The sequence below is a fragment of the Aspergillus eucalypticola genome (assembly GCF_003184535.1).
Source record: "Aspergillus eucalypticola CBS 122712 chromosome Unknown BO83scaffold_4, whole genome shotgun sequence".
In the NCBI taxonomy this organism is placed as follows: domain Eukaryota; kingdom Fungi; phylum Ascomycota; class Eurotiomycetes; order Eurotiales; family Aspergillaceae; genus Aspergillus; species Aspergillus eucalypticola.
The window spans coordinates 831,471-855,743 of record NW_020290278.1 but is presented as its reverse complement, the minus strand read 5'-3'; the positions used below and the strand labels follow the sequence as shown (position 1 = coordinate 855,743).

At 52.5% G+C, this 24,273-nt stretch overlaps 11 protein-coding genes across 11 annotated transcripts; 5 read left to right on the top strand and 6 right to left on the bottom strand.

The window, feature by feature from the left end:
• The first annotated feature begins 1,542 nt into the window (after nt 1–1,542).
• BO83DRAFT_375468 (basic secretory family protein) lies at nt 1,543–2,732 on the top strand. Its single transcript, XM_025530463.1, has one exon. The coding sequence runs from the start codon at nt 1,643–1,645 to the stop codon at nt 2,537–2,539; it is 897 nt and encodes a 298-aa protein (XP_025391679.1). The 5' UTR covers nt 1,543–1,642; the 3' UTR covers nt 2,540–2,732.
• Nucleotides 2,703–4,371, bottom strand: BO83DRAFT_375467 (mitochondrial 54S ribosomal protein mL44). Its single transcript, XM_025530462.1, has one exon. It carries the CDS (start codon nt 4,244–4,246, stop codon nt 3,026–3,028), a length of 1,221 nt encoding a protein of 406 aa, XP_025391678.1. The 5' UTR covers nt 4,247–4,371; the 3' UTR covers nt 2,703–3,025.
• A 160-nt stretch (nt 4,372–4,531) lies between these two features.
• BO83DRAFT_375466 (uncharacterized protein) lies at nt 4,532–5,273 on the top strand. Its single transcript, XM_025530461.1, has 3 exons — nt 4,532–4,627; nt 4,693–4,875; nt 4,950–5,273. Exons 1-3 carry the CDS (start codon nt 4,605–4,607, stop codon nt 5,005–5,007), a joined length of 264 nt encoding a protein of 87 aa, XP_025391677.1. The 5' UTR covers nt 4,532–4,604; the 3' UTR covers nt 5,008–5,273.
• Nucleotides 4,784–6,466, bottom strand: BO83DRAFT_414515 (pfkB family carbohydrate kinase; the record flags this gene model as incomplete). The annotated part of the gene is made up of 3 exons (XM_025534574.1): nt 4,784–5,997; nt 6,056–6,364; nt 6,391–6,466. The coding sequence occupies 3 exons, from the start codon at nt 6,464–6,466 to the stop codon at nt 5,135–5,137; spliced, it is 1,248 nt and encodes a 415-aa protein (XP_025391676.1). The 3' UTR covers nt 4,784–5,134.
• A 273-nt stretch (nt 6,467–6,739) lies between these two features.
• capA (adenylate cyclase-binding protein) lies at nt 6,740–8,966 on the top strand. The gene is made up of 4 exons (XM_025530460.1): nt 6,740–6,962; nt 7,090–7,339; nt 7,392–7,693; nt 7,748–8,966. The coding sequence occupies exons 1-4, from the start codon at nt 6,916–6,918 to the stop codon at nt 8,739–8,741; spliced, it is 1,593 nt and encodes a 530-aa protein (XP_025391675.1). The 5' UTR covers nt 6,740–6,915; the 3' UTR covers nt 8,742–8,966.
• Nucleotides 8,967–9,844: 878 nt separating this feature from the next.
• Nucleotides 9,845–12,819, bottom strand: BO83DRAFT_434626 (uncharacterized protein; the record flags this gene model as incomplete). Its single annotated transcript, XM_025535813.1, has 2 exons — nt 12,090–12,819; nt 9,845–11,950 (listed from the first exon to the last, which is right to left on the bottom strand). The coding sequence occupies exons 1-2, from the start codon at nt 12,366–12,368 to the stop codon at nt 9,845–9,847; spliced, it is 2,385 nt and encodes a 794-aa protein (XP_025391674.1). The 5' UTR covers nt 12,369–12,819.
• Nucleotides 12,820–13,275: 456 nt separating this feature from the next.
• On the top strand, nt 13,276–14,016 carry BO83DRAFT_385656 (uncharacterized protein; the record flags this gene model as incomplete). The annotated part of the gene is made up of 2 exons (XM_025532626.1): nt 13,276–13,414; nt 13,520–14,016. 2 exons carry the CDS (start codon nt 13,276–13,278, stop codon nt 14,014–14,016), a joined length of 636 nt encoding a protein of 211 aa, XP_025391673.1.
• A 116-nt stretch (nt 14,017–14,132) lies between these two features.
• Nucleotides 14,133–17,534, bottom strand: BO83DRAFT_354382 (exocyst subunit SEC5). The gene is made up of 2 exons (XM_025529102.1): nt 15,004–17,534; nt 14,133–14,938 (listed from the first exon to the last, which is right to left on the bottom strand). The coding sequence occupies exons 1-2, from the start codon at nt 17,392–17,394 to the stop codon at nt 14,210–14,212; spliced, it is 3,120 nt and encodes a 1,039-aa protein (XP_025391672.1). The 5' UTR covers nt 17,395–17,534; the 3' UTR covers nt 14,133–14,209.
• A 352-nt stretch (nt 17,535–17,886) lies between these two features.
• BO83DRAFT_375460 (isocitrate dehydrogenase (NAD(+)) IDH2) lies at nt 17,887–19,751 on the top strand. Its single transcript, XM_025530459.1, has 6 exons — nt 17,887–18,042; nt 18,110–18,175; nt 18,334–18,420; nt 18,491–18,613; nt 18,678–19,397; nt 19,466–19,751. Exons 1-6 carry the CDS (start codon nt 17,953–17,955, stop codon nt 19,535–19,537), a joined length of 1,158 nt encoding a protein of 385 aa, XP_025391671.1. The 5' UTR covers nt 17,887–17,952; the 3' UTR covers nt 19,538–19,751.
• An 82-nt stretch (nt 19,752–19,833) lies between these two features.
• On the bottom strand, nt 19,834–21,128 carry BO83DRAFT_414509 (uncharacterized protein). Its single transcript, XM_025534572.1, has 4 exons — nt 20,865–21,128; nt 20,633–20,778; nt 20,355–20,538; nt 19,834–20,276 (listed from the first exon to the last, which is right to left on the bottom strand). Exons 1-4 carry the CDS (start codon nt 21,031–21,033, stop codon nt 19,930–19,932), a joined length of 846 nt encoding a protein of 281 aa, XP_025391670.1. The 5' UTR covers nt 21,034–21,128; the 3' UTR covers nt 19,834–19,929.
• A 773-nt stretch (nt 21,129–21,901) lies between these two features.
• On the bottom strand, nt 21,902–24,255 carry BO83DRAFT_375457 (nitrate reductase). The gene is made up of 5 exons (XM_025530458.1): nt 24,168–24,255; nt 23,880–24,115; nt 23,605–23,828; nt 22,929–23,552; nt 21,902–22,872 (listed from the first exon to the last, which is right to left on the bottom strand). Exons 1-5 carry the CDS (start codon nt 24,240–24,242, stop codon nt 21,983–21,985), a joined length of 2,049 nt encoding a protein of 682 aa, XP_025391669.1. The 5' UTR covers nt 24,243–24,255; the 3' UTR covers nt 21,902–21,982.
• Between the last annotated feature and the right edge of the window lie 18 nt (nt 24,256–24,273).

The following is a 24,273-nucleotide window of genomic DNA, read 5'->3' as shown; positions in this document are numbered from 1 at the left end:
CAATATGAGCTCTGATCTGGAAGGAGAAGGAGGATGAGGTAGCGACGAGGGTTGCAAAGTGACGCAGTGACGGGGAAACTTCTCAGCGCTTATCGCCGCGCCTGTTTCGCTTATCGGGCCGACGCGACTCCACCAGACTGGTTCACTTCAAAGGATGACAGCGAGGCGATCGGTATGTAGGGGTATATATCAAAGTGCAGAGTGTTACAGAATAGTAATGCATGGAAAGATGTGGGTGGTTTGGTTTCGTTGGATGATCGCAAAAATGAGGGGTGGTCGATGATCGGGCGGCGCGCTGTCCCTGAATCTTCTTTTTTTTATTTGGTTTTTTTCTCTTCGCTTTGTTTACCCGCAATGATTCACCCCGTTTTGGGTAAACAAGTGGGGGGAACTGGAACTTTTTCGTCTGCAGCCACGAATTGATTGTTGTTATGGCAGCTGCCCAACTGTTATTGACGAACTGGAGTTCTGCTATAAGTAGAATTATCATTGTTCTGAGTCTCGTTAATACTTATTATGATTGTATTTTATTTTCTCCCCCCTTTTTATTTCTTCTTCTTCATCTGCCCTGATTCTTGGTTCTCCGCTGCACTACGCGTAGTATTACTAGTAGTATCTCTCTCATCTACCCCTATTTTCCTTTCTCCCCTTGTTTTATTAGCGGAAGGTGTGGGTGACCTCTTAACTAAAGGTGGACCGTGGGGATAGATTCAGTTACGGATGCAGTCTTATCGATAGTTAACTCCACGGCCAAGACAGTTCTCCGACCTCGCATACATGATACTAGTACGTTCTATTAGATTCGAGAATAGCAGTAGACTATTCTTTATGACTGGTAATTTGAAATATCACATCAGATTCGGAGTAAAAGGCGCGTTGGACAGTGATTGCTTTACGCGACCGAGCCTGAAATTGCGCCGACGTGTTCCTTTTGCTCTTTTCCTCCCCCCCCTGAAAATATATAATCACAACTACTAGTAGTAGTAATAGTAAACACCCGCAGCCCGAGCAACCAAACACTGAAGGTGAGTCATCAACTGAATGATTACTGTACCATTACTACTCACCACTACTAGACCGCCCAATACTACAGATAGCCTTGAGACCACATTATCGATACAATCCAGCAGAATGAACAATATTAAATAGGTTAAATCCTGCTTTTGAAACTAATCACATACCACAGCCAGTCACACTGCAAGTGGATTTAAATTAGACTGCAGTAACTCCACTCGATCGCCGCGCCGCGCGGTGGATCACTCCAAAAAAGACGGCGGGCACTTGGACCAGCCTCGGTGTGTCACAGTGCGCGCGCGCAAGCGCGATGCAACAAGCGAACCTGACAGTCAGTGGAGGGGCTTGCTCGCGTCAAGCATCGATTGATCAACTTTAATTCGGGTTCCTTCACCACGATGAAGTGTCCATAGTCTGGTCTGCGCTTGATTGGGTGGGCTTCCGCGACCCCTGCGGCGGCTATGCTGCATGCGCTACTGACTAGACAACGCCATGCTTCAAGCCTTCAACCTTGCTATAAGCGACGTAGTAATCCTCCGTTTGAGATTATTTCTACTACATTTCTATCTCCTCTTAATCCTATAGATAAATTATATACTACTACTAGTTATACAACACCCATTGAACAATGTTAACCTCCACACCCCAAGCTACACCCTCACCACTTCCACCGCAACAACCACCACCACCTTCATCTTCACCACCCAGCTCCAACCCATCTCCCCCTCAAGATCAGCCTACTATCCCCCAACCCACCCTCCGCCTCCAAATCAACGACCTCCGCCACCCAGCCTCAAAGACCTTCCTAACCCTCCTCCCGGACCTAACCTCCACACTCACCACCGCCCTCTCAACCATAATCGAGCACCTATACACCCCTCCCCAACAGGAACAACCAACATTCCACCCCACCCCACCCCCAACCCGCTCCATAACGCTCCTCCTCCGCGCCATCTCCGGCGTAGCCTACACAACCGGCACCGAGCTAGACAACGACCACAAAGAAATCCACCTATCGCTATCCTACATCGAAACCATCACCACCAATGGCAACAATCCCAACCCTACCGCCGAACTAACCGGCGTCCTCACCCACGAACTCGTCCACTGCTACCAGCACACCGCGCCCCCAGATTCTCCTCCTAAGACCCCCCACCCTCCCGGCGGCCTCATCGAAGGAATCGCGGACTTTGCGCGCCTTAAAGCGGGCCTGGAACCGCCGCATTGGAAGCGGCCCGCGTCGGCGAAGGAGAGAGCGGACAAGTGGGATGAAGGATATCAGCATACGGCGTACTTTTTGGCTTGGTTGGAGGATGTTAAGGTGGGTAAGGGGGCTGTCGGGATGTTGAATGATCGGTTGTTGAGGGTGGGTTATGCGGATGGGTTCTGGGAGGGGCTGTTTGGCTTGGGGGTTTTGGAGCTTTGGGAGGAGTATGGGGTGTGGTTGGATGGGGGTGGTGGTACTGGCACTGTTACTACTAGTGGTGGTGGGTGTTGGGAGGATGAGATTGTTGATCGGGTGTAATGGGTATCATTATTACTAGTACTGCTGGTAGTGCTTTGGTGTAGGCTGAGTTATGGTGTGGGATGGTGATGGTTGAATGGCGTCAGGGTCTTTCCAGGAAGGGTATTTACTACCTATTAGGTGCTGTTGACGGTGCCATGCTTGTCCGTTGTGCGCAAGGTCCATTGATTCAGTAAAGTACATACCTCTATATACGTACTTCTCGTCTAGAGTAACTGTCTGTAAACAGCGTCATCCCAAGTCCATCTCTAGCCAGTCTTCACAGATGCAATACAAAAGAATAGCGTTTTAAATCGGATAACATGAACATAGAAATAACATCAAGAAAAAGAAAGATAGATTTCCCATATTGTACAAATCCTTGCCATGGTGAATAGATGAGGGGGTAGCAGTATGTAATGTTGCATCGCTGTCAATCCCGCATTGACAACATCTATAACAGATATAATGTGTGACGCCGTTTCTTCAAATCTCTCATGCTCACTCCTACACAATCACCTCGCCCAAGTCCACGTGCACCGGCTTCCAGGGAGCGGCTCCCTCTTCCTCCATCGAACTAGGCACACGCACGTTCAGCGGACTGTACAGGTACCATCCCTTCAGGGCGGCGACGGCAGCCCTGGAACGAGCCTCGAGCAGACTGGCGCCAGCGCCCTCGCCCAACTTATCCTGACCAGAGTAGATGCCAACGACGAACACGGGGTGTCGGCTCTTGCGACCGGTTTCACTGATGATCCGGGCAACGGGCTGCTCGAAGTTCTCCCGAGCACACAGGCGGGCAAGATCCCGAGCGGGTTGGGAGAAGTTGAACAGGTCGGAGATGTTGAGGTGACGAGAGAGGAAGTGCTGCTCAAAGAATCGCTTGGCAGCAGGGCGGCCTGCGTGCAGGTAGATAGCACCCATAACAGCACGCACAAAGGTTGCGTTAGCCTGTTCGGCGGTCACGCCCTGGGTGTTCTGGGCGTCCTGCTTAGACTGTTCCGAGGGATCCTTGGGCCCCTTGACTGGATCTCCGAACTCATTGTCGTAGACAACACTTGATGTGATCGACTTCCGCCAATGTGTCTGATCTTCGTGAGGTCTTGCCGTGCCAGTGACAGGCTTCGAGTGCACATCGACTCCCGGGAGGACTCTGTTGAACTGCAGGTAGCCGGGGTCAACTTCTCCACCAGGAGCAGCAGCGGACTCCACACCCCATTCTCTCGCCATTGCGGCCAATGTCTTGGGCCCGACATACGCATACATGGCTGCGAATATAACGGTCAAGGGGAGTCGGGGATACGTGCAGATGAGGTATTCGGAGGTGTAGTGTGTCAACAAATCGTGACCAAGGGTGGCCAGAGACTCATTGTTGAATTTGGGATTGGGATCAGCCGAGGCGTCCACGAGAGAGCGAGCCAGGGTCTCGAGGGGTAATCGTGACGGAAGGTAAAGTCGTGCGTGAAGCGCAGCCAGTTTGGCGGACTCGCGTGCGGCCTCGACCGGGGGAGACGGGAGTTGGTACTTCGACTGTCGGGAGGTAGGGGGGCGAATAGATGATGCTAGAGGGTCTTCCTCGAGCAATTGATCATTGGCAGCCGGCGCAGCAGGCGAAGCGGTCGATTGATGCCGGATGCCAGTGTAGAGACGGTGCTGCAGGCGGCCACCAGTCCGGGCCTGCGCCGAAAGGACCGAACTGCTCCATCGTTGGAGCTGCAGCCTCTTCATCTGGGCAACTGTGTGGGTGTTGGGCCGTAAATTAGAAAAAGACCGAATTCAATTGTAATGACCGCCCGGGGACGTGGCGTGGAGTGTTCAAGACGGGGGCAGATCCAACTTGAGCCGGCACGAACTTTTGGTCGGTAGAGAAAAGTCGAGCTTCGGAGAAAGTCACGGGGTCTGGCGGTCGTGTGAGAATCGGCCAGGTGGCGCTAAACCAAATACGGATATAGCGTCACGGGGTCTGGGACGAGGGACGAACGACGGCCATTTCGGCTTCCAACCCGCTCAGAATAACGACGAGCTTCTCAGCGAGCCATTGTCCACGTCTTTTCCCTACGTTCATTCTAGATACCCTCAATACACCATGGGTGGAGGCGGCAAGATCCCGTATGCGACTCTTCTCCCACCTGGGACCTCCATTGCATCTGAGATTGACTGAATTCTTTCCGCAGGTATCCCAAGGAAGTCTGGTCTCCCGCGGGTGGCTGGTACGCTCAGCCCGCAAACTGGAGGGTCAACACGGCCATCATTGGCGCCGCTGTCCTTGGAGTTGTCGCTGTGACCTGGAGCATTAGTGCCGACCGTGAGCACCGTGACAAGATGCCCGAACCCGGCAGATTCTTCCCCAGTCGCTAGTCAGTCCCCTCAGCCAATCTCGTGTCATGTGTTTCTAAGCAGCAGTCATTGACTTTATATTGCTTCTATCTAGCTGGAGCCGGGAAATCAGAGAACACGAAAAGCAGCTGGCCGCCCAGAACCGGTCATAGAGCGGCAACAGGATGAAGAGGTAGTTGTGGGAAAATGAGTACCTGTGGTGGTTTTCTATGGCATGCCAGGTTTTGTTTCATAATTTTTGTGGGCTGTACGACAATAGAAGGGCGTTCTTCCATACGGTCAGTTGATCTGAAAGTGCTTCTGAGGAGACTCTTCCAATGTTCGATACAAGCGCTGTGTGTACAGACGGACCCGTTCCGTGAACTCAGTCTCGTTCCAAAGCTCCTTTCCATCACTGGATGTAGACATGCGAGGCACTCCAATCTGCTCCACCACGAAGCTGGCCGCCACAGTAGCAAAAATCAAGGCCGTCAAGACCTGGCTATGCTGTGCAGCAGCTTGCACTGCTTCCTGCCATGCTGTAGATCCTGCGAGGACCGAGTCGACAAGATTGGCTGGTTTTCTGCCTGCACTGACCATGCCCTGTGTCAGGGCACCCAGAAAAGAATTGCCCGCGCCAGTGGGGTCAACTACCGCCGACGCCCCTGAAGCACTGGGCTGATGGTAGGCGGGCAGCCAGACCCTCTGGGATCTAGAGTAAGAGTAGCTGCCGTCTTTACCGGCTCTGATAACCAAATGCCCGTTCCCATCAGGACCAATACCTGACTCAAGGATCTTCTTAACAATGCTCTTCCCATAGTCGGTGTCCTCGCTCCAACCAGGCTGACCAAACATCATTCCGAGTTCCAGTTCGTTGGGGCTCACAACATCTACAACTTGGTTTGCCGCAAGGAACCGTTCTTGCTCTTCTGGCGTGCATAGATCCGGCACAGGTTCCCAAACGAAAATAGGTCTTTTCGCAGCGTGCTCCACTGGAGGAGCTTTGCCTGCTCGCTGTAGCTCCTCCCGTCTGCGCAAGATTATTTGTACAATTGAAATACAACGCGAGGAGGAGCAGACCATGTGGAAGGTCTTGGAGAACACCTGAGCATCAGACAGCATTTCTGGTTCCAGGCGCAACTTTGGGGTCAGGTATTTGAAGTCTGCGACAAGTTAGTATTTGTGTCGTTATAGCTGCAGATTCTAAGGATGGATACCGACCTCGCTTCTCATTCGGACCGTAACCATTCCAGGCCCTCGTTGTCAAACGACTTTGGTCCTCCCGGAATACACAGTTTGTATCCCACGACTTGAGCAGATCGAGAACATCTGGAGGGAAGTCGGAGCCAACATCCACAATCCAGCTCACAGCCTGCGAATGTTCTCTTCCGGTCACCAAGCGGGCACCAACGACGGCAAAGGATGCTGCGCCTCCTAGGACATTTTTTACATTGGGTCTTGATCCATCGAAGTCTATATCGTCTATATCACAGGAAAGGGGGGTTCCGTAAGTACATAGTGCGATTTCGACTGCGAATGGGTAGATCATGGCGTACCAAGAATGAACATGCCCATTGTGCAGAAGTCCACATTGTCTCTAGAGTGCTCCGAGGAGCCATGGCCTTCCAACATGGTTACGAAAGCGCTCAATTTCCCTTGAAGGGAGAAAGACTGGTGAGATATTGTACTCTGGCGGGGTTCGAGGGATTCAATCCAATCCGCCGCTTTGAGTCTCCGTCATGGCGGCCTTATCGGATTACCGGCTGATACCACCAACGTCATGGGAGACGGGCGGATAACAGCCACGCTGGCGTACCGTATGGTATGACCCACTATCAGGAGCTCCAGGCCTCAGGCACGGGTCAGGAGCATCGCCGTCTCCATGCAATTCCAACGGCTGCCTTGATCCTCTCCCTCCTCAGCATCTTCTTTTTACTGCCTACAGGTCGCTACTGACCCTTCTTCTATCTCTCAATTGTGGCACACGGTAGCCCGTGCCCCTTAATAGCTCTCTTTGTCCTCCATCACTCCGACAGTCATCAATAGCTCCCTCCCTCCTTACTTCGACAGGGGCCGTCAAGATGGCGACAGGAAGCCACATGCATAATCTCACCACCCTTATCAAGCGGTAAGCCTTGAATCAGATGCGCTTGGAATTTCAACGCTGTGCTCTCTTCTGTTCTTTTATATATCCCTCTATCAGTACCATATGCGTCCGATTACATGTGTTTCTAACCAGCTGGAAATGCCAACAGGTTGGAAGCCGCGACCTCCCGCTTGGAGGATATGGCTATGTCACTGGAGGATCCCAACTCGCCCAAGACCATAGCCCCCCCTGCTGTGCCTGAAGCTGCTACTCCTCAGCCTCCCAAGTCAGCTCCCGCTGCGGCTCCCGCGCCGCCTCATATCCCGCCGCAAATCCAGGACTTTGACACCCTGATTAACGAGGATGTCCGAAACTTTGTGGAACTGGGCCAGAAGATCAATGGCTTGGTCGGAGAACAGGTAAGAGAGAAAGCGCATGTTCTGCTGAGTGCATCGCTTACAATTTCCGCAGTCCAAGGTAGTCCTTCAAGCCTTCGAAGCCGAGCGCACCTACCTTCTTGTGTCCACGAAAGCTAGAAAGCCCGAGCAGCAGCCCCCGGAGCTCATGACGGGCCTCCACAATGCTTCGGACAGCATCAACAACATTCGCGAGTCGAACAGAGCTTCTCCTCTCTTCAACCACTTCAGCGCAGTCGCGGAGGGTATTGTTGCCCTGGGCTGGTTCTTCGCAGACAAGCCCGCCGATTTTGTCACTGAGATGGCTGGAGGTGTTGAATACTACGGAAACAAGGTCCTGAAGGAATACAAGGAGAAGTGCGCCGCCTAAACAACCTTTGTAATCCCAAATGAAGCTGACCCATGTTGCAGGGACCGTACCCACGTCCAGTACATCCAGGCCTACTACCAGATCTACAAGTCCCTCGCCGCATACCTGAAGAAGCACTACCCTAAGGGCCTGACCTGGAACGACAAGGATGGAATCGATGCTCAAGAAGCTCTTAGACAGGTCAAGGCCGGTAGCTCTGGCCCTGCCGCCGGCGGTGCTGCTCCTCCTCCCCCGCCACCCCCTCCAGTTCCGACTCTGAACGTTCCTGGCGGTGTTCCTCCCCCTCCTCCCCCGCCGCCCGGCGTTCCTCCTCCGCCTGCAGCAGCCCCAGCTGCACCAGACATGTCAGCTGTCTTCGACCAGCTGAACCAAGGTGAATCCGTCACCGCTGGTCTTCGGAAGGTCGACAAATCCCAGATGACGCACAAGAACCCCAACCTTCGCGCCAGCTCCATCGTTCCCGATAGCCCAACCTCCGGAGGCAGCGCTGTTCGGGGCAAGTCGCCCGCGCCGAGCAAGAAACCCAAGCCGGAGAGCATGCGCGCTCGCAAGCCGCCGCGCAAGGATCTGGAGGGCAGCAAATGGTTCGTCGAGAACTTCGACAACCCCGGCGAGATCGTTGAGATCAACGCGCAGCAGAACCACTCTATTCTCATCTCGCGCTGCAACAAGACTATCATCAAGATCAACAACAAGGCCAACGCCATCTCCATCGACAACTGCACCGGCCTCTCCCTCATCGTCGACTCGCTCGTCAGCAGCCTTGACGTCATCAAGTCCCCCAAGTTCGCCCTCCAAATAGACGGTGTCGTCCCCACCCTCCTCCTGGACCAGGTCGATGGCGCTACCGTCTACCTGGGCCAGCAGAGCCTGGCCACCGAGGTCTTCTCCAGCAAGTGCACTGCAGTCAACATCATGCTCCCCCCTAAGGAGGGAACCGACGAGGATACCAAGGAGTGCCCCATTCCCGAGCAGATCAAGACATACGTGAAGAACGGCGTTCTGGTCAACGAGATCGTTGAGCACGCTGGTTAGATTTGCCTAGTGGATAAAGACTGCATATACATGTAGAATTTTGGATATTACTTACCCCCCCCCCATCTCCGACAACAACAACAACCACAACCACAACGTATTACTACCCTTACCACCCAAAATGGAGGCGATAATATGCGGCAGTTGGAAACCAACTTCTTGGAACTTCAGTGCTGTGTTTTATTCTACTCAATCTCTGTAGATAAAATCTATTTTTCCATTCAATCTTATCTTCCGCTATTACTATGTAGGACGTGTGGAGGACGTGTATAGAAACAGGAAGAGCCTCAGGTGTCCCTTCCCCTTTCCCCACTCCATCCACCCCCAGCATATATGAACTACACAGTACTTGAAGGGATAATAAGAGACGTAGAAGAGGAGATAATCCAATTACCGCACATCAAACCTACAGTAACTATGTGACACATATGTTATATAACATCCACAAGCGTAGTGCAGACTGAATCAAGACGAAAAAGAAAGTAAAAACAGAAATTGTTTCCGTATCAGGTGTTCCACCCCCAACCCCAACCCCAAAAACAATTACAAGACTGTATGACACTGCTATTTCCAATAATAGAATAGAACAAAGAGGGAGATTATTGCTGCTGAACGCACAGTCCGCATCGGTTGTTTAACTAGTGTTCGATCGACATCAAGAAGAATTGAAGGTATCGGCTAAAGAAGAGAGATAAAGGGAGGAAAGGCTTGTTCAAAATATCTAAAAGTAGTGGAATATGTAAAGAAGAGAGAAAGATAACATGTTGAGGTGGGTATATTTGCTAGTTCCCGTACTGTAATGGTTGTCCTGTGCGCCTTGCCGTGCGTATTTATTTTCAGGGAAACGGCAGGATAGTCAATTATAATGAATGAGATGATCCTGCATCTGCGCTTAAGAGGTATAGTGCTGTGCTGTTAGCTGAGGAAGACGTGGGGTTGTCCCGCTGTGCTGTGTCGGCCTTCTTGAGGAGAAGGTTGAATACTTGAACGAGGTGTATCAAAGAAATGAAGAAGAAAAAGCAGAAATGGAAAAAAAAAAAAAAAAAAAAAAGAGGTTACCATCACGATACGGTCAAGTCATGCTGGTTAGAAGCGTGCCGGCGTTATTCACAGGACTTTTGGGGGTCAGGAGAGTCGTGCTTGTGCACGTCCAAACCCCTCAGCTTCCTGGCAAGGAGGCTGTCACCAGCTTCGGAACCGTTGAAAGCGAACGGATACCCGCCGTAGCCGATATCACCCTTACCGAGTTTACCATAGAGCCCACGCTCCGTATGACACTGTTCCGCAAAACTTGAGTCGAGTTTGGGCCCTGGAGACAGTGACGGAATAGGCCGGAAAGGATGCGAGGAAGGCTGGGGAGGACTGAAGAGGCTGGAGAAGGTGCCTCGCGGGGCACCTTCTCGGTCTGCAAGTGTACGGTCTGAGAACGGGTCCTCTTGAGCACACGTGGAGGAGCTCCCGGGGTAGGGGGGCTCTCGTGAGGTCATAGCCCCCGATGGACTCAGCATCGATGACTCTCGATCAGTGGGTGCTTTGTGTGGCATCTGGTCTGTTGGTGGCCGTGCAGCTGCGTGTGTATGACTGGAGTCCCGCGAGGGTTTGTAAGGCGTGTAACGGGGATCAGGGCATTGAATTTCATTGCGAAGCTTTTCCTTACCGTCGGGAACTCTGTTGGCAAATACAACACGAATGCTAGAGTGAAGATAGAATCGGCCCCGAGAAGGACAACATATGTTTAGATGGATCAAGTACCGTAGAGTTGGCTTGTCTTTGGGATCCTCCGAAGCGTTTAGCGACGCTTCAGGACGATCGGTTCCATAGTTCTTTCGAGCGCTCAAAGGCATATCAATGATGGGACCCACCGAATAGCTTCGTTGTCGGATGAATGTCTTTGTCCCCGGCTCCATATCGCTGAGGTCATAGGGCACGAGGAACAGCTTCACCGCTGTTTTGTTGGGGTTCTTGATCATGATCTGCAACTGACCGTGTTGTGGGATTCGGTAACAACCACCCGGTGGACTTTTGGGTGATTCCGCCCTCCTATGCCTTTTCTCGCGCCTGCGCAAAGTTTCCTGATCGGTTGACTTAGGTTCTGTGGTATTTCCCATGACACAGTCATTGTGTGTTCCTGCAGGGCTCTGATGGCGCCTGCGACGTCGACTGCTACCACTGGACGTGTCCCGAGGAAGGAAATTGTCCAAGTCTATCAGGCCAACATAAGGGCTGGGGCTATCGTCCGCGATTGAGCGGCCACTGCCTGATGTAGGGTAGCTGTAAAACACCGCCGGGAATGGGATTGTCACGTGCGGTGGGCATTTGAGGTTGGCTTTGCATTTGCCTTTACCCAGGACGCCAATTTGCGCGGTGAAGTCCAAGGGCTTGGAAGGGCTCATTGACATTCTTCCACGGAGGATAGACTCCTCGTATGAGCCAACCATGGGCGCATGTGCTCTGGAAGAGACTTCTGAGCCCACTGAGGGCCTTCGGACCCTCGTGATCGGAGTTTGGACCGAGGATGCAAGCTGAAGACTGTATGTTGAAGTCAGGGACCGCCGAGGGGAGTGAAGATGATAAGATGTTGTCGTGTCCCATGGTGTGCGATGAGCATCAGCCTGGAAGTAGATCCCCTCTGCATGGCCCCCATGCGATGCCTGCAAGTGCTGGAATGTTTCCGGGGGAAGGGTACGGCGACGACTGACTTTGTCGACGGCGTCCGAATGACCAACGTACTCCGGCCGAGGAGAGAAGTCCAGGTCTGTATTATTTGCCTGGTGAACGAGAGGGCTCGTCGGGGCTTTCAATATGTAGCTCGAAGAGAACGAGCCGAGAGAGGGAGCCCGGGAACGGGCTGCCGGGGTTGCTGTCTGAACTGAGAGAGATTGGCCTCGTAAAGAGGCAGGGAAAACGGGAGTACTGAACCAAGGCGTCGTCGGGGAGGAACTCAGTAGTGGAGGAAAATGTGCGTTGACGGTGCGACCAGGCACCGGGGATGACGGGGCGTGTTGCTGGCTCTGGACTTGAGAGCTTCCTTCCCTAAAGTCTCCTGAATGCAAAGCTGAGCGTGGGCGTTCAATATCGGCCGGCGATGCTAACTGCTGATCACTCGAGTCAGACTGGTCGCTAGGACCAGCATTTACAGGTGCTTTGTCTTTCATATTGGCGAAAGATACATCGGATGTCTGAAAGGTAGGGTTCGGACTGCTTCCCGACTATAACGAATGAATGGGTTAGCAAGGTCTCGGATAATACATGACAATAGAGCTTCTGCTGTTCTGGATAAGATAGAACAAAGGAGAAAAGAAGAACCCGAGACAATATGTGTGCTCTACAGTGGCAGGACAGACATACGGAATGATGTGATGCCCATCGGGGTGCATCGGCGCTTTTGATATACTGGATCAGTTCCTCGCGATTTGTTGCATGCATTCCCGCCCGGCTTTGATCCGGAGAGGGGCCTTCGTATGGGACATTCTGAGGAGGCCCTGTGAGGGGGGGGCTTCCCAGGGGCTCCCCAGGAGAATGTTTCCAGGGGGAGATGGTCTGACGTCGAGCATTAAGCCGTGGCTGGTGATCATCAGACCACACATCCTGGAGCTGCTGGTGTTCCGGATCCTGGAAGATGGGCATGGTCACCGGGAGAGGGAATGGGCAGAATGACGGGAAAGGAGGGCAAACATCGCAACCTCAGGAGCAGAGAGATCAGGGAGACGGACAACGAGGACCCTGATAACGCAAGAGGGAGGGGATTGCAGAGGTTGCGATGATCCGCAGAAACCGAAGTGGCGGAAGAGGAAGAGTCACGGTGGAGTCGACGATGACTTGATCTGCCTTGTGAAGAATGGCTCCGAGTGGGTAAGTCGTTTCGGGGCGTGGGGAACCAGAGGAAGAGGGAGAGAAGGTATATATATATTTATATTTAGTATAGACGATAAGATAGCAAGACTGACCGGAAACTAATGAGCGATGGAATTTAACAGGACATCTGAAACGACTAGAGAATCAATCGGGCGCGAGTAAAGAGGATAAAGATAAAGACCAAGAAAGCAGACGTGAGGGGGAGAGAAATGCGGAAAGAGCAGAAGATGCGGAGGCAAACGCTTTCGATTCCATCATCGGTCGACTCTCAATCAATTTCCCTGCCCAACTCTATATTTCCCTCTCCGATTTCCCCTCCATTGTAACCCTACACCTGCAGAATTATTCCCTGTAACAAAATCCCGCCATTCCCGGTGGAGACAACGCAGCTTTGCTTGGGAACATCCTGCAAGAGCCCATCAACCGCTAAACTCGAGTTCCTGCACCCGCTCGGCCTCTGCCGTCCAAAACTTTTTTTTTTCTTTGGTTCCCTTCTTTCTTCTGCAGCAATTAAAAAAAAAAAGGTCAACGAACAACACATCCCACCCCCGCCACGTTGTCGCTTGATTAGTTTCCTGCCCAATACACCGCTCCTTACATTCCGCGATCGGAGTCGAATTCCAAGAAAAAAGAAAAAGAAAAGCAAAGCAAGACAACCAATTCAAGCCCCCGACCAACCATGGCCCCGAAACGCTCCCGCGACGATATCACCACCGCCGACGAGAAGCGGGAAACCACCAACGATGCCCCCGTGAAGAAGAGAAAGGGTTTCAGCGTCGGTCCTGCCAACCTCCCAGATGGAACATACCGTCGCAAGAGTGAGTTTTTCTTTTTTTCTTTTTTTTTTCTCCCCTTTTCTTCTTCCTTACCCCTCACTCCAGTCTAGAACCGTGAAAAGCTAACAGAAGATAAACCAAATATAGCCCAGAAAATCAAAAACGACCTAATTCAAAAAGCCAAAGTCAAAAAGGCTTACGCCAAAGTTCGCGCCGCCGAGCTTGCCGCCGCTCCATCTAGACCCATCTACACCGATGATGCCCAAGATCAAGACGAGGATAACAAGCGCGCGGACCCGGCGCCGGCCTCGTTGGAACTTCACCCGGATCGACAGGCTATGCTAGACCAGCCGGCGCCGGAGCCCGAACCTACCCCTGCTGGTAGACTGCAGCGTGGGGAGAAGCGCAATGCGAAGGGCCGTCGTGAAAGAAAGCCTAAGCCCTCTGCGTTTGCTCGAGAGATGGAAATTGCGGAGAAGCGGAGGAAGGAGGCGGAGAAGCGTAGGGAGGAGCGTGAGTTCAGGCAGAAGGATCGCGAGGCGATGGCGCGCGCGAAACGGCCGGATCAGGCTGGGAAGAGGAGATTGGGGAGGGAGAGTAAGGTGTTGTTGGGTCGGGTGGAACGGATGGTTGGGAAGGCATAGGATGATGATGATCATGCATGGCAGGGCAGTTTCAATGTTGATTTGATTGCGAAGGTGTTCAAAAGTTTGAATATGATACCCACTAGGTAATGACTACATTATTTATTATTCTTCTTCTTCATAAGGATCAGGCTGCTACTACTTTCAAGATGATTTGTATATTTCTCTAGTGAGGATGAAGGGTGGGATCGATCTAGGCGGATGATTTGTGCCCGTTGCCGCTCCGCGGCTTTCGGAAGCAGGCAAACTCTCCTTTGGTTCTTTCTCTGAGGCGCTTCAGGATGCCTCTCATTTCTCCCAGCTCAGACTGAAGCCGTGCGCGTGCCTCGTGAGTGGTCCGTCGATCCAGCTCAACATAAATCTGACTTTGTATCGCGGATGCTTCGTCGGTCGAGAACTGTGACATAGTCTGCGCGATGAATTCGGTGTCCAGAGTGGCCTGCATGAGGGCTGGCAGAGTGTACGAGGACCGAGAACTAAAGGCGTTTAGAAGCGATGTCGACACCTGGGTCAGCAAATACGTCAGGACGACGGAGAGCAAAGAAGATTGGGCGGCGGATGAGGAGCGGCTCGGCACGGCCGTCAACGTCGAAGGGATGGTGGTGGTAATTTCCGTGTGTACGAGCACCAGGTCCAGCATGGTAGTGTAGACGTATGGACGGACCTGATCCGGGCGGGACGATGCCGGTTCCCAGTCGGGGGCAGTGATGCTGTTGACAATCATCGTGTTCAGCGCGCTGATGGTCGGCTTAGTGTATGACTGGAACAAGCGATCGTCGATCTGGTTGAGCACATCGCGGACGGTCTTGGCCTCCTCAGTCAACCGGACCGAGAACGAGTTCTCAAAGTTGGCGACCAGCTGCGGAACGAGATCGGCCTGGAATGCCTTGATGTTGGACAAAGTCAAGAGAATGCGCACATTCTGTAGACGCATTAGCCGATAATCTAGCAGAAGATTGGCGTGTTAAGAATCGATGATCTACTTACTCTATTTCGAGAATCGACCGCATCCGCAATGAGTAGCGACGGAGATGTATCAAACTGGCTTCGTGTCGCCGTTGAGCCAGCTGCGATCCACTCATCCTCATCCTCCGATGATGTAGGATGTTCCGCATTCTCAACCAGGCCACTCAGCGCCTTATAGACACTAGAAACAAACTGGGTGCGAACCATCTGTAGTAGCTTGGCAGGGGGCTGGGTCACAACATCGACGGAACCAGATCTCGCCATAGCCTCAGGGATGTAGAGGATCTTTTGCATACCCGCGATGATTGCGTTCTCAAAGGCAACAAACAGACCAGGCATCTTGGTCAAGTCTCTCTTTTCCGGGTCTCGAGTCCAGTCTTCCAACATCTTGCAAATTTCAGCATCCTTCCCCCAAGCTGTGCATGCCACACGTACTGAGCGTTCGCGTGCCACACTCACAAGAGATTTGAGAAGATCACGGGTGTTGGTACTGTGCACCACAGGCTCCAAGGCGGCCATCTCACTAGCCGCCGTGCCAATGAGCACTAGACATTGACTGAGATAGTGAATGCCACTGAGAGAATTCGAGAATGGTGGCCAGAAGGCGTAGTCTTCCCAATGCTCCCCGCGCTTCGGTGTGGGGAAGGGCATGTTCTTCGGATCAAGCTTGAAACGCGACTCTGTTGGGGTTACGCCCCGACTTCCAGGGCTGCTGGGGCTGGCTGTGGAGATTGGCGAGGTGAGGAGGGATACATCGTCCACTGGGGGATCGGCGAACAGTGAGAGAACACTCTCGCGAATGAGATTGAGAAGCTCGACTACTCCCTTTTGCAGCTCTCTGGCGTCATTGGACGAAAGTCGGTGGTGTTTGCGACTTTCTCCCTCGAACCCAGCTGGAAGAAGCTTTTGCCTGCTGCCGTCAATGAAGGACTGCGCTACTTCCCAAAAATCGAAGACTTCGCCAAGGAGACCTCCTTCAGAGGACAACAGCCTGCTCAGATAGGTATGGATACATTCCCAGAGCTCGATGACTTGGTCGCTATCGCGCATGGCTTGGGTGTCCAGAGCGCCGTCGCGAGGGGCCAACCGGAGGTATGATGCTACTGCCTGAGGCGTCGGTTTCTCACCACTAGCCAGTCGACGCCTCAGAATTTCTATCTCGACCTTGCAACGGTCACAGAATGCCGTGATCTTCTTTTTCAAAAAGTCGTAGCGACTGAGAAGCCATACCCAGATAGGATTGTCATCGACCCCTAGCTCCAGGAGAGCACCGATAAGCTCCATGTGCTCCTCTACGGGACCCGTAGCAGTAACTGTGGTCGAGGTGGTAGGCGCATCGCTGAGGCGCCTCCACAAGTCGCGTTTGAACGCTTGAATTTGCGAATCAACATCTATCCACATTCGCCCCATGGCCAGAATAACATGGGCCTCTTCATCCGTCAATGGCTGATGCTTGCTCGTTGCGGTATCGGCAATATCCCTGGCAGTCTTGGATAGGGCCCTCGCCTTTCGATACTGCTCGAAAACAGAGTCATAGTCTCTCTGCTTGATGGACTTGGAAAGGTGACCGCCTATTTCATAGATATCTCTATGTTTCTCCATTGTGTCGACAACGGACTTGAGCACCTGCTCCCTTTCACGTCCTCCCAATGCCGGACCCCACACCTCCTCTGCTTTAACAGATGCCTCGAGCAACGGAACACGGATACCCTTCATGCCGTATTCGCTCTCTTTCGTCAGAGCGTTCTTGCCGGGACCTACATCGGAAAGGGCCGAGGTAGCTATGCTCTGTTTGCTTCCCGAGAGGCTCCGCAAATGTCCAACCGACCGGCGGTTGGCATGAGGGCTCAAATACTCCTCTTTCTTGCCCTGATTTCTCATTTCTGTATATACACTGTCGATGGTCGCTTTGGCTCGAACGAATCGCTCGAAGTTCGCTTCGACGAGGACTTTCAGCGACGCGGATTTCTGGTCAATTGATTGAGAGAGAATGTTGAGACCTTCGAGAAGGGACCGTATCGACGCATCGGAATGGACTTGGGAGAGGAAAAGCGCCGGGGAGAAGGAAGTCGATGAGAGCAGGAAACGATTCCGCAGGCGACTCTCTTCATCTAGCGACAAGCCTCGCATTTTGAGGATCTTGAGCACACTGTCCCCGGTTCCCAGGGGATCAGGCTCATCCATCTTGACGAGGTTCTCCCGACCATTGTTGCCTTTGAAGGAGCCTAGAGTGACCCCCTTCCGCGTGCTATTGCTGCGCTCCAAAGCAAAGTATCGGGATTTCTCCGAGCGCGAGCCACGACGTTCTAAAGCTTCGTCTTCAGAATGGTCGCTATCATCCAGCTCGGCAGGCCATTCTTCAGGGAAAGCTGAGGGCAAGTTATAGTAACTGGCCACGTCGACGTCAGCCATGTTCGGGGGTGGGTGGGTAGGTGTTTTGGGAAATCGGCGATAACGGAGGTTGTTATTATGGGGAGAGCGATTAAGCACGGAGGGGAGGGATTAGGGAGGCCACATGCAGGAAAACGCGCAGCAGCAAGGGTGGGGACAATTGGGGGGGGGGGTTCAGAATTAGGGTGTTAACTATAGAAAGGATAGGCACAGCCAGGACAGGCAGTTCGGAGGGAACGTTTGGGACGTTGGGTTAGCTTGGGAGTTATCAGATCAAGCACGGGAAGCAGACTGGAGCCGGTGGACTGACGGTAACTCGCAAGTTTGTCTCTTGTTCGGTCGGACCGGCAGCGGCGGTGCCGAGAATCACTGGATGGATTAAAGTGCCTTTCTTCGCCGCGACTTGCTCTCTTCGTTCCCGCACAAGGAAACCCGCCGCCGCCTTTTCCACCTCTCTCTCTCTCTCTCTCCTCTCTTCTTTCTCTTCCTTACTCTCCTCTCTTCTCCTCACCACCCCCCAATTCCTTCTTTTTATTCCACCCTTGACCGTTTGACGTCGATCTCGGGGACTTTATCACAATGATTGCCGCCAGGAACTTTGTCGCTCCCGTCCGTCAATGCTTGCGGACAACACGTGTGTCCCCTCGCATTGCCTCGCCCTTCTCGCAGGTAACCTACCGACCGCTTTCCTCGACAACATCACCTGGAAGGATTTTCGATCTAACTGCACATGTAGCTCCGCACTTACTCCGTTGCTGCCGATGAGCGCGTCGCCAAGTTCAAGGGTCAGAAGGACACTGATGTATGTCGCGTCCCGGGCAACGCCTGAAACATTTTTTTGCGTCCATCCTTTGGTCCGGTAGCTTCCGCCGCAACCTGCGACAACGGCCTATATCCAACAGCTGTACCGAAGGATGGATCTTATATGAATGGTGTTGTTGACTTGATGTGTCCTTATAGGGAAAATACACTGTTACCCTGATCGAGGGTGACGGTATCGGTCCCGAGATCTCCCAGTCGGTGAAGGATATCTTCGCTGCCGCAAACGTACGCCTCCCGCTTTCCTACGATCGCCTATGATATACAAACCCAGCGATGCTAAACTACCTGTGTGCAGGCCCCTGTCAAGTGGGAGCCCGTCGATGTTACTCCCATCCTGAAGGACGGCAAGACCGCCATCCCCGACGAAGCCATCAAGAGCGTCCAGAAGAACTACGTTGCGCTCAAGGGTCCTCTTGCTGTACGTCCTTCCTTTCTAGACTCTTTTGCGATGGATCTTCTTTTCTAAACGCTTCGTCACATAGACCCCCGTCGGTAAGGGACACGTCTCTCTGAACTTGACCCTCCGTCGTACTTTCAACCTCTTCGCCAACGTCCGTCCCTGCCGTTCCGTTGCCGGTTACAAGACCCCTTACGACAATGTCGACACCGTCCTGATCCGTGAGAACACCGAGGGTGAATACTCCGGCATTGAGCACGTCGTTGTCGACGGTGTCGTCCAGAGCATCAAGCTCATCACCAAGGAGGCCTCCGAGAGAGTGCTCCGCTTCGCCTTCCAGTACGCTCGTTCCATCAACAAGAAGAAGGTCCGTGTCGTGCACAAGGCCACCATCATGAAGATGTCCGACGGTCTCTTCCTCAACCTTGCTCGTGACATCGCCAAGGAGTTCCCCGACGTCGAGTTCGATGCTGAGCTGCTGGACAACTCTTGCCTGAAGATCGTTACCGACCCCACCCCTTACAACGACAAGGTCCTTGTCATGCCCAACCTGTACGGTGACATTCTGTCCGACATGTGCGCCGGTCTGATCGGTGGTCTTGGTCTGACCCCCTCCGGTAACATTGGTGACGAGTGCTCCATCTTCGAGGCCGTCCACGGTTCTGCCCCCGACATTGCTGGCAAGGGTCTTGCCAACCCCACTGCTCTGCTTCTGAGCAGTATCATGATGCTTCAGCACATGGGTCTGAACGAGCACGCCGCTCGTATCCAGAAGGCTACTTTCGACACCCTCGCCGAAGGAAAGGTAAGCTAGCATCCCATCAATCTGACGTCAACATTGCGAAAACACGATGCTAATAGTTGCAATTTTAGGCCCTCACCGGTGACTTGGGTGGTTCCGCCAAGACCCACGAGTATGCTGAGGCCATCATGAAGCGTCTGTAAGGGATTGGAACATGCCTGTACTATTCCCCTAAATTGTTTCCTTTTTAGCCTGTGAATGACTCTAGACCAAATATGTAGTGATCTACTGTATGTGCTCCCATGTATTTAGATGCCATCTATGTTGTTTTACTTTCTACCTCGATTTTTCCTACACCCAATCTGTTCAGTCATTGTTGGAGAAAGAAAGATACTAGTAGCGAATAGCATGATCGACGGAACATGCCTAGTCTACCGTCCCGGTAAAAGAAACAATCGATTGTAGAACCAAGGAAAAGAAAGGTAATAATACAAACAAAGCCCCATCAAAACGCCTAGTTCTCCCAAGGTATCATTATCGACGTATTTGTTACAGACAGAGCCAACGAACGTCAGCAGGAAAGCACATATCAATATCAAGGCTGACGCCGTCGACCCCTCCGAGTTCCCGTGCCTGCTGCACTTCTTCCCTTCTGTTTCGTCCTCGATGTCTGGGCGCGCGTACTTCGCGTCGTAGGTGATCCCCCTTCCGCTTCCTCATCGACCTCACTATCATCCTTCGCAGCGTCTGAACCATCTTCATCGCCATCTTCATTCGCACCTGTCTCCTCGCCAGAATCCCCTTCTTCCTCCGCAGCTCCGGAACCCTTCGCTGGCGGTTCAACCTCGACATGAAGACGCGACGAACGCGTCCCTCGTCCAGCGGTGCGCCCGCCACGGCCTGATTTCCGTCCTCGTGATGGCGCGGGGGAAGAGCGAGGTTCTGTATGAGATGAACAGCTGCGATTAGTATGTTTCTTCTAGCCATCTGACAACCAAGACAATGATGTTATATACGCACCGTCCGTATCAGCCACCGTGCTCCCCCTCCTCGATCCCGCATGCGTGCTAGGATCAGGAGACGCGGTCCCTTCCATCGCCAGTCGCCGTTCGAACATCAATTCTCCGTATTCGTCCTGGGGTAATTCGAACGGGCAGTAGAATTCCTTCGAGTCCTCGGCGGTGTCTGTTATCAATGAATCTTCCTGCATATCACGTAATATTTGACGAATGTTAGCACGAGCCGGAATCCCAAGATTGTAATGTAATCTCAATGGCTGGGGAGAGGCATCAACCCACCCGTTCATCCAAAGCCGGAAGATTGTATAATGTCCCCAGCTTTTTCCATATCCCTGGTATCCGTGTGTGTTCTGCGTGCGCGGGGGCATATCCTTGGCTTTTCATGAACTCCGAAATTGCGATCATGCGGAAGTGCTTGTGCATGCCTTGAAAGAGAAACCTCATTAGCGACACACTGTTCGGAGTAGTGCCTGCCCTTGCGCCCGGCAGAGGGGAATGATTGCTGACATACCGACAGGCTTCCATTTTATGATCCCCTTCAATAACGCGGTCTCTTGCTCGTCCGTCCAGGGATCTGTCACTGGGTCGTAATCCGCGGTTGTTGGCTGGTCAGCGGTGCTTGCGGACGGCTCGGCATTCTCATTTTGGGGGGTGAGTTTGGCTTTCTTGCGCGGGGGCATGGCGGTTAAATAGTATGTAAAGAGAGAGCTTATGTGTATTCCGTAGAGGTGGGTAGGTAAATAATGGTCTGCTAAAGGGACGGAGGGGAGAGCTCTCGTCCGCGGGTTGGTTGAACCGCGGCGAATTCCTGCCGCTTCGGTTTCCCGAACAAGCGGTGGTCCGGGCGTTGGACGGGGAGAGGAGCTAGTCTGGTTTGGGTTTAGTGAGGCGTGATCTCGCGCTGCCAACGCGTCCTCTGGTGCTTGTCACTTGAGATTCCCACGAGACTTTGGTGGGTTGAGTTGAGGACGATGAATCTGGGAGACTCCACTCCTGGCCTGCTGTCTGGTTATGGCCTACAGAGTTTTGGCCAGTTCGTCTTGCGGTTCCTACATCCATTGAAGCTGTTGACGTGGGAGAAGTTGTCTGATGCATACTAACTACTCAGTTACTAACTATATGCTGAAAGACGTCATTGATGGCTCTGCTTTGCGAACTGTTTCAAGTGTCCTTTGGAAAGCATTTGACAGATACGGCGCCGAAGTCTCCCGGGATGCCACAGCTCGGTGACAAGGCGAAACTTCTCAATAAGATCTTCGAAGGATACACATTTTGGTATCCCCCCACGTGGCTTCACCTGAAGGTCATCGGATGCACAGTATAAGATACTGGCAATGGTGCAATTCCATTGAGCCTATTGTCGCTTTCCTCTGTGGAGCAGGCCGGTTGTCTTTCATACTTGACCGATATGATTGAGCGAATGATATGATTCTGACCCTGGTAGAAAATCCTATGTTTGACTCGCGCATATTGCAGGCGCACATCAAGACCAACTTAATCCTTTCACTTGAAGCACATTACAGTTCGTATATATTTCTTTCGAACTTAGCGTCATTATATACAATCTAACAGCGTGGCCTCCTAATACTAGTGACGAAGGCTACTTCCAGAAACGAGGAGGTGCTCCCCTTAGAAGAAATGAAGGTCCGACTCCGCCCATCCTTGCTCCAGTAGGATCTTGCGGGCGGACTTTTCCATGGCCTCTGGACCACAGATAAGCACCATGCTCTTGCCATCGGGAATGGCATGCTCCTTCAGCAGGTCTTCCGATATACGTCCACGACGTCCAGTCCAACTGTCCGGAGCCTTGGTTAATGTGTGTACCACCTTGCACTTCTTGCTATCCAACGCTTCATAGGCGTCCAGTTCGTCACGACAGAGGATGTCCTCTTCCTGTCTATTGCCATCCAGGACCACGCACGAAGTAGGGTCCTGCTTGTCCTGTATCACTGCACGTAGCACTTGGAAGATAGGCGTGATACCAGTTCCCCCACAGATCATCTTGAAAGAACTAACATGGCGCTCTTTACCGCTCACCATGATCTTGCCGTTTCCAAGGTACTCGAACCTGCCAGTGGGACCCTTGCAGTCGATTTCTGATCCCAACGCGAGCTTCTCTAAAGCCATGGTCATCTTGCCACCTTTGACTGTGGGAGTGTCGAAGTAAATCTTGACCAGCAGGTCCATGGTGCCTTCCTGGTTGGTATCGGAGATAGGGGTGTATGAGCGGATAATGGCTTCTTTGCTGATGGGGTCGGCGACCTTGATCATGAGATGCTGGCCAATGGGCAGGCCCAGGGTCTGTTTGTCATGTTGAAGCTGGAAAGTGAAAATGCGGGTGTCCCATGACACGTCCTTCCTCTTGACAAGGGTCATCTTTGACCATGATTTCGACTGGAGGAATGTTGCGCGAGGTTCATCCGATTCTGGTGTGCTATCGTTCTTGAGCGCTTCCAACGACGCCTTATCCATGGTTCCGATATGGTAATCAGGCATCATGGCTTTGGCCGTTTCGCTATCTGTGAGTGTGTCAGTATTCTAAACTCCATTCCAAAGAAAAGGTCCTTAGACATACGGATGGCCAAAAATTCCTCCGAAACGTCGATGCCAGCAGATGAGATAATACTCTGAGCCCCTCCTGGATGACCCTCAAGGAATGCCGTGCCATCGTACACTTCCCCGTTCACGATGAACCAGGGCTTCTCATCGCTTGAGTTCTTCTTGAATTCTTCAAGGTCGATCATCCGGTTTACGCCGTCTTTCTTCATGTTGATCTCCTTCTCAGGCTCTGGCTCTGCCGGTTCCTCTCCTGCGTGTCTTTCGCCCCAGTTACCGTTGACCAGATCACCACCGGCCTTCTTGACGCGTTCCATCCATCCACCAGGCCCGGTAGGATCTGTTGGGTGGTCGAACCTGAGAGTCCCATTCTCCTTTGTGATGGTGACCCGGAACCAGGGATTGTTCATCATGCCCAGAACAGACCAGTACATATCGCGCGGTTGGAGAGACAAGGCCTCATCCATGGCCCGCACAAGAATGGCATCTGTATTTTCTAGCTCGGGAATGGCGATATCCAGCGACCAGAAGCTCCAGCAGAAACAAGTCTCGCGCCAGGACATGTCTACTCTGCCACCGAACAGGTCCCCTTCGAAGTCACGATACTTGTCTTCGGCATATGAAATGTTGGCCAATCGCCAGGCTAAAATCAGGTTAGCTCTGCTTCAGCACATCTGTGCGAATGATCGTCGTACATTTGCCTTTGTCTAAAGATATTTCAACTCTTGTAATCCTCCGACCGCCTCCTGCATAGGCATATCCTTTCACGTTGTACGACGGGCCTGCCGACGCAAGATCCAGCACCTCCTTGTGCTCGGGGTATACTACAGAAGAGTTCACGTTCAAATCATAAATCGCATATCGGTCATCGCGCCACCAGTTTGGGTCACTGGATGACATTTCGGGCGAAACCATTGTCCTGGATAAAAGTTAGACAACGTACTCTTGTGGACGGATAGGCGAGTCTTACGGTAATACTCGGTTGTCATAGATGTGGTACCAGTTATCACTGGGCGCATCAGTCAGAATGAGCTTCTTCAGCCATTTAACACTTCGGCCACCGATCTGGCCGGGTACGACGGCTCTTAGGGGACGGCCGTGATCAGGACGGAGATCCTCGCCGTTCATTTTGTGGGCCAGCATGATTCCCCTATTGGGATCCATGGCCCAATTGAGTTTGATTGAGGTGCCGTAATACCCGTTTGGCTGAAAGCAGAATGTCAGAGCACTACATGCATGGATGGATATGGCGACTTACCAGCTTATCTGCTCCCTCCATGCAAACATACTTGGCTTTTCTCAGAGGCTTCGCACTCCGTAGGATATCTGCCATCATTGGGCCAGTCCAAAGGGCCGTCGACAGG

What these genes read in the sequence shown, in the direction of transcription:
- BO83DRAFT_375467 (XM_025530462.1), bottom strand. Translation starts at nt 4,246, where the DNA reads ATGAAGAGGCTGCAGCTCCAACGATGGAGCAGTTCGGTCCTTTCGGCG.
- BO83DRAFT_414509 (XM_025534572.1), bottom strand. Translation starts at nt 21,033, where the DNA reads ATGCCCCCGCGCAAGAAAGCCAAACTCACCCCCCAAAATGAGAATGCC. An exon ending in TTCCGGCTTTGGATGAACGG is followed by an intron (nt 20,539 to 20,632) that starts GTGGGTTGATGC and finishes CGTGATATGCAG; the next exon opens with GAAGATTCATTGATAACAGA. An exon ending in CACGGTGGCTGATACGGACG is followed by an intron (nt 20,277 to 20,354) that starts GTGCGTATATAA and finishes CATCTCATACAG; the next exon opens with AACCTCGCTCTTCCCCCGCG.
- capA (XM_025530460.1), top strand. Translation starts at nt 6,916, where the DNA reads ATGGCGACAGGAAGCCACATGCATAATCTCACCACCCTTATCAAGCG. An exon ending in ATGGCTTGGTCGGAGAACAG is followed by an intron (nt 7,340 to 7,391) that starts GTAAGAGAGAAA and finishes CAATTTCCGCAG; the next exon opens with TCCAAGGTAGTCCTTCAAGC. An exon ending in CTGAAGGAATACAAGGAGAA is followed by an intron (nt 7,694 to 7,747) that starts GTGCGCCGCCTA and finishes CCCATGTTGCAG; the next exon opens with GGACCGTACCCACGTCCAGT.
- BO83DRAFT_354382 (XM_025529102.1), bottom strand. Translation starts at nt 17,394, where the DNA reads ATGGCTGACGTCGACGTGGCCAGTTACTATAACTTGCCCTCAGCTTTC. An exon ending in CGGTCGATTCTCGAAATAGA is followed by an intron (nt 14,939 to 15,003) that starts GTAAGTAGATCA and finishes ATGCGTCTACAG; the next exon opens with AATGTGCGCATTCTCTTGAC.
- BO83DRAFT_375466 (XM_025530461.1), top strand. Translation starts at nt 4,605, where the DNA reads ATGGGTGGAGGCGGCAAGATCCC. An exon ending in GGTGGAGGCGGCAAGATCCC is followed by an intron (nt 4,628 to 4,692) that starts GTATGCGACTCT and finishes TTCTTTCCGCAG; the next exon opens with GTATCCCAAGGAAGTCTGGT. An exon ending in AGATTCTTCCCCAGTCGCTA is followed by an intron (nt 4,876 to 4,949) that starts GTCAGTCCCCTC and finishes GCTTCTATCTAG; the next exon opens with CTGGAGCCGGGAAATCAGAG.
- BO83DRAFT_375460 (XM_025530459.1), top strand. Translation starts at nt 17,953, where the DNA reads ATGATTGCCGCCAGGAACTTTGTCGCTCCCGTCCGTCAATGCTTGCGG. An exon ending in AGGGTCAGAAGGACACTGAT is followed by an intron (nt 18,176 to 18,333) that starts GTATGTCGCGTC and finishes GTGTCCTTATAG; the next exon opens with GGAAAATACACTGTTACCCT. An exon ending in ACACCCTCGCCGAAGGAAAG is followed by an intron (nt 19,398 to 19,465) that starts GTAAGCTAGCAT and finishes TTGCAATTTTAG; the next exon opens with GCCCTCACCGGTGACTTGGG.
- BO83DRAFT_375457 (XM_025530458.1), bottom strand. Translation starts at nt 24,242, where the DNA reads ATGGCAGATATCCTACGGAGTGCGAAGCCTCTGAGAAAAGCCAAGTAT. An exon ending in TGGAGGGAGCAGATAAGCTG is followed by an intron (nt 24,116 to 24,167) that starts GTAAGTCGCCAT and finishes TTCTGCTTTCAG; the next exon opens with CCAAACGGGTATTACGGCAC. An exon ending in TATGACAACCGAGTATTACC is followed by an intron (nt 23,829 to 23,879) that starts GTAAGACTCGCC and finishes ACTTTTATCCAG; the next exon opens with GACAATGGTTTCGCCCGAAA.
- BO83DRAFT_375468 (XM_025530463.1), top strand. Translation starts at nt 1,643, where the DNA reads ATGTTAACCTCCACACCCCAAGCTACACCCTCACCACTTCCACCGCAA.